A 16271-nucleotide genomic window follows, 5' to 3' on the forward strand; every position below is an offset into this window, starting at 1 on the left:
GTTATTAACAGAACCTGTTATAAAACCGTTTTCTTCATTTCTGACTTCCTTGTAAACGTTTCAATGATTTCAAATAAAATTTTCCATAAATATCGTTATAGAAATCTAGACCTCAAAAAAGGAAAAACTATGAAGTCATTTAAAAAAAATTATTTTTTTTTTGAAAAATCGAGATTTTCAACGAATTTTTAACTGTCCCGGGTTTTGCTCCTAGAAATATGGTCACCGTACCTATAGAGCAAGTAAAAATGTTTTTGTTGAACTTACTATAATCAGATTTAACAATCAGAATTTTCTTTACTTTTTTTTAAACATGGATTCAAACAATTAAGTTAATTTTGTATACATACATGATTTTTTTGTAATTCAAAACAAAATAAAAAATTTGGAATTGAATGAATGTTTTCTACACAAAACAAAAAATTCAAGTTATTTTTTTCATAACAGTAAAATAATCAAAAATTATATAATAATATTTATGTATTTTTACTTTATTTTTAAATTTTTTAGTTATTTTATTAGTGTTTTATTTATTTAGAAATTTTTTTTTAATAAATAATACTAACAAATATTGAACTGGTTTCATATCATCAATTCTTAAAATTGTTGGGTTCTTTTTTTGTTTAAGTTTATTTTAATAGAATCAAAAAATGGTACAGTCTTGTTCTAAGAAACATTAACTGAAGAAATATGAGAACCCTAGTTGTGCATTTAATTACCTATTATATTTTTTTCATGCGAAAAATATCCAACAGGTCAATAATTTATAAAATTCAGCAGAAATCACAGAAACCAAAGAAATCCCCTGATTTATTGCTTTGAACTATTTCCAATAGTTTGAATGAATTTATTTTAAATTTATGATTTCACAGTAAATTAAAAAAAAATGGATTAATTCTGGTGAGGATCTAATTTATTAAAGAAAAATAAATTAAATATGCAAACATGATTTGTAAAAAAAATAAAATTGATTTTTTTTTTTTCATAAAATTTGAAAATTTGATTTCTATTCAAATTGACATGATGCCTATCTTAACTATGTAGGTGGATATCATTTTATTTATTTATTAAATGCTTGTTTTCTGAATTTTATTGTTTTTTTTTATCATGTTTGGTGTATTTAAATGTGTTCATTAAGCCAAAAAAAAAAAAATACTAAATTATAAAATCCGCCAAAATATATTGTACCCAAACTACTCAGTAACCTGTATAATAAAATAAAACATAAAATCAATGAATGAGCCAACCATTATTTGTAGGTGGTTTTTTTTTTGCAAAATTTTGCAAAATAGCTAGACTAAAATTTAAATACATAAATATTTAACATTTACATACATTAAATTGATCAGATAGAAAATCACGTGAGAGTCGTACTTTATTTCTTTTTTTTGCTGATTCATAAAAAATCTATAACCTAAATCAGTTTTTCGTTAAATTTTTAAATAAATACAAGTGTATTTTTTGTATCAGTATTTGATTAATGGCCAAAAACGGTAAATTAATGCTTGACATACAAATCGAAATAATATAATAACATACACCTTCTACATTTTATTTTTCACACGATAATGAGGTGAATATGATTGAAATCGATTTAAGTTTAGAAAGTTTTTAAATTTAACAAACGAATGATTTGAACTCATTTTCAAAACAAAAAAAAAAAAAATGCGATTTTGATTGATTGTAATTTGTCTGTATACTTTTTTTTAATTACATCATTTGACAGCTTAATTGTTTACTTAAATTCACAACATTTAAATAAACATACTGAATGTTCTTTTTTCATTTTTTTTTATATTGAAACGTAATTTTAAAATGCGTAGTATAAATTGCAAAATAAAATAAAATTCGCAATACATCTGTTCATCAGTTTCTGTTGTTTTTGTCTATGCAGGTGTGGAATTATGAAATATGCCATATTTACTCAAAAATTCCAAATTTTTTTTTATGTGAAACAGTTTGTTCAAACTTGAACATAAGGAATTTAATTTTAATTTCAGCAAATAATTTTTTTTTTTTATTTTAAAGTAAATAAAGTCACACTGCCATCAAAAAGTGTTCGATGTCTCTTTCAAAAGAACGACTATAGCAACTTTGTTGATATAAAATTATTTCACAATAATTTCCTAAATTACAAAATGCGCTCTTTTTTTTGAAAGAATAAATAAAACACTACTTTTGTGGTTTAGGAACTCTTACAACTTACAATCATCATCAAAATAAAACCACAAAATGTCTATTCTGGAGATCTATTCCTTTTCATACAAAACCAAAAACCACAAAATTGTATATACTTATTGTTTATACTTTTAAAACCCCAAAAACCATTTTTTTTATTTGATAAATTAAGTAATGCAAAAATGCAACTCTTCAAATAAGATAATATGATACTCGAACTTTAAATGTGTAAAAGATACGACTAACAAAACAAACAAAAAAAGAAAAAAAATGTGTGCAATAGAAAATAGAAAATCCCACAAGTTATTACATAAAGAAAAAAAATCTGCTAATACCATCTCCAGACTTGTGTATGATGCAATTTTACTAGAATATTATTTATTCAACTTTTTTTTTACTATATTTATACAAAAAGTCGGCCGACAAAAAAAACAACAACAATAAGAAAAGACGTGCAAGAAATAAGATATGTTTGAAAAAAAAAAAAACACAAAAAAACTAAGTTCCAAACAATTTCCCACACCAAAGTGAAGTAGCAATCTGCCGGCATTTGTGTGGTCTTACATCAATATCAAGATACACAGAAAAGCATATCTATGTATCTCGACTCGAAATCATCTCAATGGATTTCTATCTATCTACAACTTTTTTTTTTATATCTAATCATCAAGAAGCTTATTAAGCACGACCAGACCTCTACGCATATTGTATTAGCTTAGCTCTCTGACAGAAGCAGATACACTAGACTTTTTCTTGAAGTAGACGTAATAAGATACATTGAGATACTTAAGAGACTTGACCTTGAACTACCTGCGAAATTTGATATAAAAGTAGAAAAACAATATAGATATGGTGGGGACGACGACGATTGTGTTTATTGTTTTTCTACGTTTTTTTTTCTGTCTTACTTTGATTAAGGCATTTTATTTGAAAAGAAATTCATTGAATTAACTTTTGGTTGTGAAGAGAGAGTATTATAAGCTTTAGAAGACCAAATTAAGATTTAGTTTAGCATATTATACACATGTGTGTAGTAGGCTCAATTCAAAGGCGTGCGTACAATTATTTTCGTGCTAAGAATACTAGTTAACGACTTTGATGATATCCACAGTGGGATTGGATTGCCAAGTTGTGAACAAGTCTATTTTATTTCACCACATTACAAAACTATCTTTATGCTTTAACTTTGTTCCAATTGTTCCATTTAAATAATCCCACTGTACAACTAACACATCCAATGACAATTGCAATGTGAAAAGTTGTTATTGTTTAGAGTTTTAGTTCACGGGTGGTAGTAATGGTAGCACGATGTGGTCTCACTATCATTAATTATTTAGTCACATAAAGTTGTTTGTATTGACGACGACGACAAATTATATTTTATAGTTTAACTAATTAATTTGATTTAATTAACCATTCACCGTATTATATAGACAATGATACTTGTATTACCTCTAGATTTCTTAGTCTGGATTAGAGAGAAACACTTTAGGTGTAAATTTCACGACAAAATGATTATGATGAATAATAATCAAATTTTTTTTTTGATAATGAATGGTTTTGATACTCTTTAGAAATTTTTTATTTTCCCAGGGACACGATATTTTCAAACTTGATGCATTATTAGTTTAATTTTATAGATTTGCTATGTGCGTGACTTGAAATTTTAAATTTAATATTCACATCAATGCTCGACCTAATTATTATTTATCAACTTAGAAAATCATTTAAGTCACAAGTTTTGAAAATATCAGAAAAAAATTCTTCCAAAAGTGATTTTGTTTTTAAACGAATTATTGACTTTGGTGATATTTTTTTTATTTAAATAACTATATTTTTGTAAGAAGTTTAAATAAAAAATCTTAATTAGAAACGAAAGAACAAAAAATTAACAAAAAACATTTCAATCAAAATAAAGTTTGCACATCAGCTCTTTCGTTTAGTGCAAAATATCGATATTTTGTCTCGTTATATCGAATTATTGATTTATTTTCTTTTTTACCTATCTACCCTTACCAATAAAATATTAAACTCCTACTTAAATTAACCACTTAATTTTTTGTATTCTCTTGGCCTTCACTTGTAGTTTCTAGTTAAACCTCCAATTCTTGCACAAATTATACAAAAAAAAAAAATACCCCCTCACACATTTAATGACCTACTAAAAGTCAAAAATACATGATTTACTGCCAATATTTCTTAGAAAAATTACGTAAATCAAAATATTTCCCATTAATGCCAAAAAAATAATATTGATGAGTAAATGCAACCTTGAGGAACTCCATTTCATTGTTGTGATGGTAAAGTTGTTTGCAAAACAACAGCGAAACATTCTCTTTATACTCAGTGATTCATTTTTCTTCTAAAAAAAAAAGAATTAAAAAAAAAAAATACACAAAAAAATTGCATTGTTAAGCTTGTTTAGCAACTTTTTGTTTTGATAATCCAAGGTAGGCAGATTCTTGACTTGATTCTTGATAAAGAAGAAATCATAAAAATATCGATCTTAAAAAATCAATACCATTCTACTATGGCAATAAACTTCAAAAAATCTTCACAAAAAAAAAATATGGAGAGAAAAAATTGTTTTGAAGGTAAAGAATGCATACGGTAAATAAACCGTTCGCTATAGGATTTTTTTCGATCAAGAATAAAATCTATGAAATAAAAAAAAAACTCACAAAAAAAAAAAGAGTAATAACTCGTTTCCTTCCATTCTTTAGCGTAACTTTATTCAAGATAAAGAAAAACTTACACACAGTTACTTTCAATCTTTTCAAGATTGATTTTTTATATTACCTACTCCCGTTGTGTATATTGTTTGTTGTTGCTTTTTTTTTTGTCTTCGTTGGTGTCTTGGCATTTTGCATCTAAATGTTGTCGTTATTTGTCGTTCGTTGGTGTTGTCGCGAGCGATCAGGTGATTGTATTGTCTTGTATTTCCACTTCTGACTCATCTGGAATAATTTATGACCCTCTATTTGCCGCCAACACCGCTCGAATAGCAAAGCAACAAATAAAAAAAAAATAATAATAATGTTAATTTGAAAAGCCCGCCATCATGCCATCAAGTCAAAAGAGTTGCTGCGGGAACTTGATGTAGGTAAAGCAGTTCAAAAGGGAGTAAGATAGAAGTAGTAGAAGAATTGTTGACACACCTACTCGCGAATCTTTTGACGTTTAGTATTTTTTGTTTGATAGAAAATCTCAAACCAACTTAACGACATTGAAGGCAAGTTTTTTTTTTTTTTTTTTTTTGTTCTTTAAGTTGCAACTCTCAGCTGACTGTGTGCCCCACAAAAAGGGGTTATAGGGGAGTTAAAATGGTGGTGGGAGACTTGCCATTTTTTTTTTACGTAACGATCGTACCTTCGAACGAATGCAATTACCTATTTCGACAAAAAATGGTATTTCTTGTTTAGAAATCGACTGGTGAACTTCTATTTAATGATTGCTGAAGTTTTCCACTGAATGTTAAATAGGCGCGCACCGTGTGTCGGTCGTTCGTACGGTCAACTGCTGGCCATAGCCATAGAGTGGTAATAGAGCAATGTGGTGTTGTTGCTGCACTGACACGTGCTCTTTGTATCTTAATAACTACTTTGCGTACCTACTTGTTAAAGGTTTTTGTTTTTTTTTTTTTGTATTAAGAGACTATAATACAACAAAAAAAGGAATGTAATAGAGTCATGATTCTTGTATGTCATGTTTAATAATCGCTTTAAGTCACTTTTTTTTTGTATACAAGTCTATTAGACATTCTGATATCAAACTGTCTTTGGATTAAATCAGAATTCAATCAATATAAAAAAAATAAAAATAAATTAAATAAGACCTTAAGCAATAATACAATGTACAACAACAATAAAAAGGATCATGCAAAATTGCAAATTTTTTTTTTTTTTTTTTTTGTAGCTTTTTACGATTCGCATAGGAATTTCAATGAAATTACGATTTTAACGAGTTTTAAATTATAGGTATTTCTTAATTTTTATGGGTTTTAAACTTTAAATTAGATTAACGACATTATTAGATTTAAGGCAGGTGGGTGGATTTGAATACAAAAACATCGCAAAATGATTTTATAATAATGGAATGTCAAAAAAAAAAAAAAAATTGGCAAAACCCTGTGACGTTTTATCTTGATAAATCGTTCGATAGTAATTTGAATTTTGCAGATCTGAACATATTTACGTCACTATTTTTTTTTTTTTACTAAATTATTAAAGTCCAAAATGAGTTTCTCTTGAATTAATTTTCAATGTTTCCATTCAAAATATCGATAAATTGCTAGTAGTTTTGAGGTGTCTAATTAAAAAATTCAGTAAAACTGGCAAATATCTGCAGGGCTATAGTACGAATATAATTTCCAGTTTTAAAAATTCGTTTAGTTCAATTTTTACATTTTACTTCCTGTAATTTATCGATATTTTGAATTTTATGCCTCTTTTACTGATACTGCTCGCAAAAGCTAAAGGGTGCTACTAAATTACTAAGCACGAACTGAAATTCATGGACAAGAAGAGAACTTTTAGCTTTATTTGTGAGTAAATTGATATATCGCCATTAATAACATGGATAAAATTAAGGCCGATTTTTTTTTATTGAAAATTAAAAATATCGATAAATATCGATTTGATTATTTAATTTCCTATTTTATCTTTTTCTGAATATATAAGTAAATAATGCCCATTTAAATATTTGCATAGCATCTTCTTATATTCGGAGCTGCTTTTAAGCAAAAAAACATCGATGATTTTGATTAAAATCGATAACATTAACTATTTTATGAAGAATTATTATTCACTAAATAGTGTAGTAATTTGAACAGAAATTTTCTTTTCAAACACATCAATATTTCGACATTGCGTACAAAACTAAGAGATAGATATCGATTTTTTTTTCGTTTCCAACTAATATAACTTGAACTTATTAAAATTACACTGGTCAACAAGGTTTTTGCCACAACAACCAAAATATACTTTTCTAGTAGTTTTTGATGTGCTGAACTCGAATCTGAAGTCAGAAAATTGTTATTGGCCTCCGTTTTTTAAATATTACCGTTAGAAAATGTAAAAAAACGTAATTTTGGCTGCTTTCGAGGTTATGTTTTTTTGTGGGGTAATACATTGTGAGTAAATTTGTAACGGTGGCTATAAGAACTGATTTTATTCTTTCAAAAAATGTTAAAATCTTTCCGATATCTGTTATACTGCCCGAGATATTTAAAATTTAAGCAGCGGTCTTTGAATCAGAAACAACACTGGCCAACCAAATTAAACTTTTTTTGCCACAAGAACCAAAGTATACTTTTCTGAAGGTTTTTGGGTTGCTGAGCTCGAAAACGCAATCAGAAAAATTTTATTAGCCTTAGTTCTTGAAATATTACCGTTATAAGGTGCAAAAAAAAGGTTTTTTTTATAACGGTTATATTTCAAGAACGGAGGCTAATAGAATTTTTCTGATTGCGGATTCGTGCTCAGCAACCCAAAAACCTTCAGAAAAGTATATCTTGGTTCTTGTGGCAAAAATTCTGTGATCAGAGACTTAATCTTTAAATTAAGTTTAGTTTCTCTTTGGCTTATTAACTGAAATTTAAGATATCTCGAGCAATAAAAGAGATATCGGGAAAATTTAAACAGTTTTTGAAAGTAGAATATCAGTTCTTATAATAACCGTTACAAATTTGTTTCTAATGAATTACCCCACATAAAAACAGAACCTCGAAAACATCAAAAATGACGTTTTTTAGCATTTTATAACGGTAATATTTCAAAAACGGAGGCCAATCAAATTTTTCTGACTTCAGATTCGGATTCAGCACCCCGAAAAATACTAGAAAAGTATATTTTGGTTCTTGTGGCAAAAAAAAAGTCAAATTTTGTTGACCAGTGTTATTAGCACTATGCACTGCCATATTTTGAGCTGAGTTTAGGAAAATAATATCCATATTTTTTAGTGTAGGTTACTTGAAAAAAATTGATAAATTGGTACATAATGTTTATGTCACCGGCTAATATCGAGAACTTTTTTCAATTATTTCTACCAAAAATTTGTATTAATCGATATATTTTACTCTGGTTATCGATGGTAAAAAGGAACAAAATAACTATGTTTCGATGGATTTTGAGGTCTCATCAAATCTATACATCTTTAAAATGTGTTTAATCTCAAAATACAAAAGTTTGCAAAAAATTAGATGTATTTTTTTTTTCTGCATAACATTAAATTTCGAAGGCCAAATGAACAAAGACAAGACAAAGAAAAAAAAACCAAAACCCAGCCAAAATTTTAAGTATTTTTTAAAACTCTGGCGTCAACCACATTCCAATGGATTTGGTAACAAGATCATTGTACGATGCCTTCATTCGAAGACCGACAAGACCACACAAACAAAACGATAACTTTGTTTGCATTTTTAAATATAAACCAACCTTTTGTTCATCTATTATTCATTTTTTTCTAAGCAAAATACCCAAAGCTCATATATATGAATGTCTTTGTGACAAAATATAAAAAAAAAGAAATAAATAAATAAAAATGAAAAAAAGAAAAAAAAATCACTTACGATTTTTCATTTAAAAATTCACCTCTCGTAAATTCGGAAAGTCTTCGCGATTTGCCTTTTTTCGTTGTTCTGCCACTCTTTGGTGGATTATTGTTGCTGCCATTATTTGTGCCACCAGAAATAGTACATTGACATGAACAAGGTGATGATGTTACTCCTGCTGTTCCAGCAGGATTACCGGCACTTTGTTTGTATTTTTTATCGATTTTATTGTTATCGATTAACAAATTATTGCCACTACTACTGCCATTATTAACTGTCATTGAATTGCAATTGCTATCAACACTATTATTTCGACTATGATGATGATGATGGTGGTGGTGTACACTGACTAATATTGGCTGTTGTTGTTGATTTGATGATGAAGTTGCATTATTGCCCAACATCATTGATGTATTTGATGATGATGATGGTACAACTGTCAATGGATTTGACGTTTTAACGATTGAACAATCACAATCACTTTCAAATTGTTTCGTTGATAATGATGTTGATGTGGATGATGGCACAAATGTTGGTGGCAAAATGTTGGCATTAACTGTCATTGTATTGCTACTGCTGCTGTCAATAACAGAAAGTTGTTGCTCTGGGTCAGTGCGTAGGAGGAGATTGTCATTTAAAAGGCATGGCACGTGTCCCTTGCAATAGTTTTGCTGTGTATAATGTCGCTGTCTATGAATTGGACTTATTTCACTGTTATCGATTGATAGTTTCTTCGATAACCTCTTTTGCTGATGCTGCTGCTGATGATGGTTTAGTAACTTTAAATTATGTTTGGCAGGGATTTTTGGAGAGCATGGTGGTGATATTGCCACGGATGTTGAAATTGCATCTAAAGATGTCGATTTAATCATGTGACCACTTCGGGTTAAATCAAATCGATCTTTATTAATGCGGGAGTACAGCTCATCACTATCTAAAGCCATGAGATTAACATTCGAAAATGTATCAGTCTTGATCGATTCCTCGAGGATGGAATCGATTTTAGGAGCCTCTTCAATCATAGTTTCATCGATAACTGGATGATTTTTGATAGCTACAGTTTGAGAGACTGCTGTTGATGGCGACGATGATGACTTGTAGGCAAGAATATTTGAAAATCGACGCATTCTTGTAGGTTTCTTTGCTTTAAGTACTTTTGGTTCGGTGTAGTCATCGATAATTTTAGCAGGAATTACAGATGGCGTCGAACTGTCAGTTACAGTTGCTTCCAAAATGACATTTGATTCATCGATTTTACTAACAGAGAATCGATTTTTTGACAATTTTGATGGTTTATCTATGGCTTCACCTTCTCGAATGATATCATAAATCGTACCATACTTTTTGAGAGGTGGCATCACTGATCCAATTGTACTAGAAGGACTGTTATCTTCCTCTTTTTGCTGTTGTTTTTGATGCATTTGAATAATATCGTAAATCATTCCTGGAGTTTTCTTCATCTCCTCTCTCTTTTTCTCACCCTTCTCCGATATGGCTGTCAAACTTTTACGATCAAATAAATCCGATTGTGATGTTTTACGATGTAAAATCTCATAAATCGTTCCATATGTCATATACTTGTCATATTTTTGATATGTCAAATTGTAAATGTCATTTTTACGTTGAATTATATCGTAAATTGTACCATACACAAGTTTGTCATAGATTTTAAAATTTCTCTTATAGGCATCTGATTTGGAAAGAACTTTTCCAGCTGCTTCCATGTCTGAATCTAATTTAGAGATAATCGCTTTCAAATTGTGGACATCTGTTGTACGTTGTTCGATTTCTTTCGATGTTGTTGTTGATGATGGATTTCTTCGCATGAGAAATGATGCGGTTTTTCTTTGACGTGAATTTTGCCTTTTAAATGGGGACGCTGCTGCTCCTTCTGTTGTGGTCACATTGGCAGCAGTGGCGGCATTATCAAAGTTCTCACATTCTCTGACAAGTTTTTTAAATTCTTCATAGGACTTTCGTCGAATGCGTGCCTTTTCTTTATCGTTCGATATCAAATTATGATCAAGAATCTTTGAAAGGAAATCGGAATTCTTACGCAAAATTGTGGTTTCGGTTTCTTTAGATACAAATTTTGCATTTCTCTTTTCCATCATTATTCCGGATGTTGATTGTGATGATGGTGAATGTACTTCGATATTAGTGGCACGATTATTTTCTTTGTCATCGAAACTTGTTGGTGTAGTGATGGGACATTTACTTTGTTGTTCAAGAATCGATTCCAAATGATGATTGCTAGACGACGATGGACCAGAATTGAGTGGAGCAAGATCAGGAGCAAACATTGATCGAAATTCTTGATATGATCGTCGACGTGAAGCTGGTTTTTCTAATTTTTCTGTTGTTGTTTCTTTCACCATGGCAGCTGATGATGGTGAAGCTGTGGCACTTGAGAATATGGCCTTGAATTCTTCATAAGACTTTCGGCGATTGCGAGATTGTGTCAGACATTCTTTATAGTTCAGTCGAGCGATCTTTTCACCCTTATCTTCGAGGTTTTCAATAGAAGCTTGGATATCGTTATTCATTTGCAGTCGTCCGTCAAAAACACTTGACAGCGGAGGATGCATATTTTGTTGATCGATACGATTTTGCATTTCAATGAATCCAGAGTCCATTGAACTGATCGTGCAGGTTGAGTCAAAGCTTGTCTTTCGACTAGAACCATTGCTAGTGTTATCGGTAGGTTTTTCTTCTTCATCGATAGTTACCAATCGACTGATACTTTCAGAGAGGATATGTTCTTCTTCGGTTATCGGAACTTGTACCGTACTCGTATCGTCATCATCGAATATGATCAAGTCAGGTTGTTGTTGTTGTTGTTGTTGTACATCATTTGATGGATTAACAGTCTCATTGTTATCACAGATTGGTTGACCATCATTATTACTGATCGTGGCATCTTCTTCGATAGTAAAGATAATTTTATCGATATCACTTTGGTTGTTGCACCTTTGACATGGCGTTTCGATAACAGTATCAGGTTTGAATTGCTTATTGACAGTTGCATAAATTGGAGGTGAACTAAGTCCAGCACTATGATGCTGATGATGCAAGACCTTACCATTATGCATATGAAACTTCAGCTGGGTAGTACTTTTTCCGATTTTTTGTTTATTTCGAGCTAGGGCGATATTCAAATGACGTTTCTGACGTTGTTTACTGTATTTATTGGCAATAGTGTAAATTGGATCATGTTCTTGATCATTTTTACACGATCTCGAACAGGTTTTTAAATATCTCTGAAGCATTATTGCCGAATTCATCTTTGTCGATGAATTCGATGAATTTGTAGGACATCGTGAATAATTGTCATTCATACATTTGGCACAACAGAGGAACTCATAAAGGATATCATCTGTGCTGTTAGTTTCCATGCCAGCATTATCACAACAACCATCCGATGAGTATTTTGGCTCTAAATCGGGAGGTTTTTTCGATAAATTTGTTGATGACGACGAACTGGATGGTGATGATGACTGATCGATATTAGACGATGTCACCGGCATGAGGATGTAAGTGTTTTTATTTGGTTTTTGTGGCAAAGTAGGACCAGTTTTCTGTTCCGCCGATGCCAAGTCAATATTCTCTTTATCATTTCCATCATTTGTTGAATCAGCTGCTAATTTTTTCGAAGCAACAATTGAACTTTCAATACTTATACCACTATCGAGTAAGACAAATGTACCATCGGAAGGTAGAATTAAGCGACCTTCGGCAGCAGCATTTACCAGCTCTTTTAGGGCAAGAACTTGTTTTTCAGTAACATTGCCTTGCAATTGAATGCCATGTAGTGCAAATGCTGTTGGCTTATTGTTCACTGAGTTTGGATCAGTGCACCAAACTACAGGCATTGCCGTCATTTTTGTTTCTATTTAAATTTTGTATTGCTTAAGATTTTCCGTTTTTGTTCAGTATTATTTAAACGATTTAAGTTGATTGATTTAATGGCTAAGATTATGATGTTTTTCTTCCATGGTAGGCAAGATTTTAGTTTTTTCTTCTTTTTTATAAGTTTTTTTTTTTCTTTTTTGTGTGTTTCTGAAAAGTAAAATTTATTTCGTTAAAATAGTTTATTGAGGGTTAAGAAAGAACTTTCCAACTTTTTTGCTTGATTCTTCATTTAATATTGGTTTATTTGTGGGAAACAAGCTTAATTTATCCTTGTAACAACTCCCACATGCAATAACCTTTTCCCTCACCCAATTCCAAGAAAGTGACAAAAGTTTTAAACAATCGATTCAAGGTTTACAGGTTAATAGCTAAACGACTTCATGACCTAGTACACTTTTTTCAGTTTCACTTCGCATTTAATCCTGTACTTTTTTCTCATTTCCTTTCATAACTTTGCAATGATAAAGAAACGAATTAAATTCATGTCTCCTTTAATTCTAGGTTAAGTGCAAACAAATAACCTACATAGTACCCCTCATAAAATAAAGTTGTCAAGAGTCTTTAATCAACCATTTTGTCAAATGAAGCATGAAATAAAAAAATATAATACTTTTTTATCTTCGTTTTCTCAATGTGTCATCTCACATTAGTCACACATGTCACCCAACGAGATAAAAACTTTTTGATGTAAACTTCCTTTAATCCCATCACTAGCACAAATATAGCGTCGACCACGTCAAAACGAAAAAAATCCCAAACACAAAAGAAAATAGTTTAGTAATCCAGTTTAATGTGGGAATGCAAAATTCCCATGCAAACAAAACAAAAAAAAAAAAAAACATCGATAACTTCCTCATATTTGTATCGATAATGAAACAAAAACAATACCTGCACTATTATACCTACATGACAGAAAATTAAATTCCATAATGGCCGCATTTCTTAATATTTGACAGGTCGGCCATTAAAAATTTACCACTCATCCATCCACCATTGATTGTTTGTAACACCTCGTTGACACCATGATGTTGGTTGATGGTGAATAATGTGGTGTGAACACAATATTTATGGGCTTTAAGGTGATAGCACAATTGAACAAGTGTTTAATCGTGTCACCACACACAACTCGTCATCAGTGCCGTCTTCGTACATCGTCACATAATTACACTACGAGTATTTCCTCAAAAAAAAAAAAAAAAAAACTATAAGAAAACGATCGGTCAAGGAGAAGAAAAATCACTTCGCTTGACGACAACAAAATAATATGTTAATCCATTCAAACGTAAATAAATGAACAAAAAAAAAAAAAAAAAGCAGAAGCGAAATACTTGAATGAAACTAATGAATGGATAAAATGTCTGCCACCAACATTTACTCGCCATATAACGGTGATTTCTGTGTAGTGTAGGTAGAGATAGGCATGAGAGAAGTATGGTATTCGATATAAATTATTCCGAATAATCGAGAGTTTGTACGGTTTACGTACATTTGGCTTGAATTAAGGAAGAGAGTGGTGAGGTAAATTGAATGAAGAAAAATGTATGTGTAGCCGCCTGGAAATATTACTGCAATTGGAGTTAATTCAGGTGGAAATTAACGATGGCCAGCGTAGAGCACTCAGCACCGATTGAAAAAAATGGCCAACGAATGTTTAACGATTTTCGTTTATATTATTTATTTTTTTGTTTCGACCAAATTTGGATTGGCTGTTTTTTTGTAGTTTTTTTCATTTTCGATAATTTGCTTTTTCACTATTTATTCTCTCTCTCTCTCTCTCATTGTGGACTTTATGAGCCTTTTGTGTAATGAAAGTCAATAATTATTTTTATTTTTTTGTTTGTTTTTTTAAGTTAAATTGCAACGTGAAAAATAGTGGATGGATAAAAATCTATATGTGCACAGGTACAATTTGTATATAGACTCAGGCCAAATGTCATCCACCTCGGTTGCATGCAAAAGTTATTTAAACCAGAGATTAATGCGATCGAATTATGAGATATACATGGAGGAATTATGTAAACGAACGATTATTTTTTTTTCTTCTCTGGTGTGGTAGAAAAAATGTGCAAATATCATGCCATCTCAATCATCACTATTTTACTTTATAATATGGTCGTTTATGCCAGTTGCATGTTATAATAATTATTGTTATATAAATAAATGTAATCGAATCGAGAAAGAGATAAAACAAAAGAAGAAGCATTGTTTTTAAGGAAGTTCAGGTGTAAACGCGATGAAAGAAAATATTTATTGGAGAAGGTTTTTTATTTATATTCGACTGTTTATAAATTTAATGAGGTCTTCAACTCTTAAATAGACTAATGTTATACACAAAACTTGAATCGATATCAAATGAAACCGTCTTGAAACTGATTTGCAACTTTTTTCTTTTTTTTCACCCGAACGCAGAAATCTCAAAAGTCAATGATTACTCGGTACTAGCGTTGCAATGTAGTTTCGTCGTATTTAATTCCAAGTGACTAAACATTAACTTATTTCAAACCAACTTTTTATTATTTTCAAGTTGCAAAATAGTTGAATCTTGTTCTTATGTCACAAGATTTATCAGAAACAGAATTAAAATCGATTTATAATAATACAGCTCATTGTTTTGAATGAAAAGTGGCTTAAAATTCAAGTTATAGATCAGTTCGTACTTCATTTTAATACATTCGTTAAGTTATTAAATGGTTTCAGTAATCATTTTTCAATTTTAAAATTGAAAAAAGTCTTTATAAACTAAATTAGTATCAGAAATTTTGTATGCAATTTATGTTTCTTAAAAAAAATTGAAGAAGAACCCAATTTGTTCTTTTCAAAAGAATAGGTTCGTTAATTTTTTTTTTTGGCAGTAATATTTCAAACATGATGGAGAAAAAGAAAAGTTTCGTTAAATAATTGTTCAATTTAACGCGATTTAAATGAGTAGTGCCTTTAATTTGCTCAATTTTAAATTAGATATTTTTGATATTATAGGGTTTCGTTATTCCTTCAATAAATTGTTTCAAACTTGTATTACAGTGAACATTATTTCTTTAAGTTTTTTTTTCTTTACAAAAAAATGGTAGCTGGTTATTGAACAAAGATAAGGAAACTTCACGAAAAATGCAACGAAAAGAAAATATTTGCTGTTTTTCGTTTAACTTTCGTTATTTAATTTATTTAACGAAAAAGAGTTTCGCTACACGATGGTTTAACAGTCAATATTTTTATTTTATAAAGGTGTTGTAAAGTCAAGTCCGAAGAAAGCGAGGTTCGACAATTTGGTGAGATGAAATTCAAAATTTCATCTCCTTACTCCAAAAAGGGTTTTGTTACTATGTTAATTATAACAATTTTAAGTTTCGTTTTAAACAAATTGTATTATGTGGGAAAACAAAGGTTTCGTCAAGTTTTTTCGGTTCATTTGTTTAGTATCGCAATTTTATCTTGTCAAATAAGTGTCGTTCCATTCAACTATTTCCAACTTTCTCAACATTGCATTTTTCATGATAATTTTTTAGAGTTTATAAGTGTTTTTTAAAATTGAACGAAAAAATAAACGTTTTTCATATAATTAAACGAACAAACAAAAAACCTCAATGTCATAGCAAGCAGTTTATATTACAGTTTGCATTTTTTGTCAGTAATA

At 30.1% G+C, this 16271-nt stretch overlaps 1 protein-coding gene across 1 annotated transcript in view; it reads right to left on the reverse strand.

The window, feature by feature from the left end:
• LOC129907370 (uncharacterized) overlaps positions 1-13368 on the reverse strand; it is a 55221-nt gene extending 41853 nt beyond the window's left edge. The window contains exon 1 of the mRNA XM_055983530.1: positions 8747-13368. Within this exon, the coding sequence (XP_055839505.1) occupies positions 8747-12609 (3863 nt within the window). The 5' untranslated portion in view covers positions 12610-13368. The remainder of the gene's footprint in view (positions 1-8746) is intronic.
• Between the last annotated feature and the right edge of the window lie 2903 nt (positions 13369-16271).

This window comes from Episyrphus balteatus, chromosome 1, assembly GCF_945859705.1.
Source record: "Episyrphus balteatus chromosome 1, idEpiBalt1.1, whole genome shotgun sequence".
Classification (NCBI taxonomy): Eukaryota; Metazoa; Arthropoda; class Insecta; order Diptera; family Syrphidae; genus Episyrphus; species Episyrphus balteatus.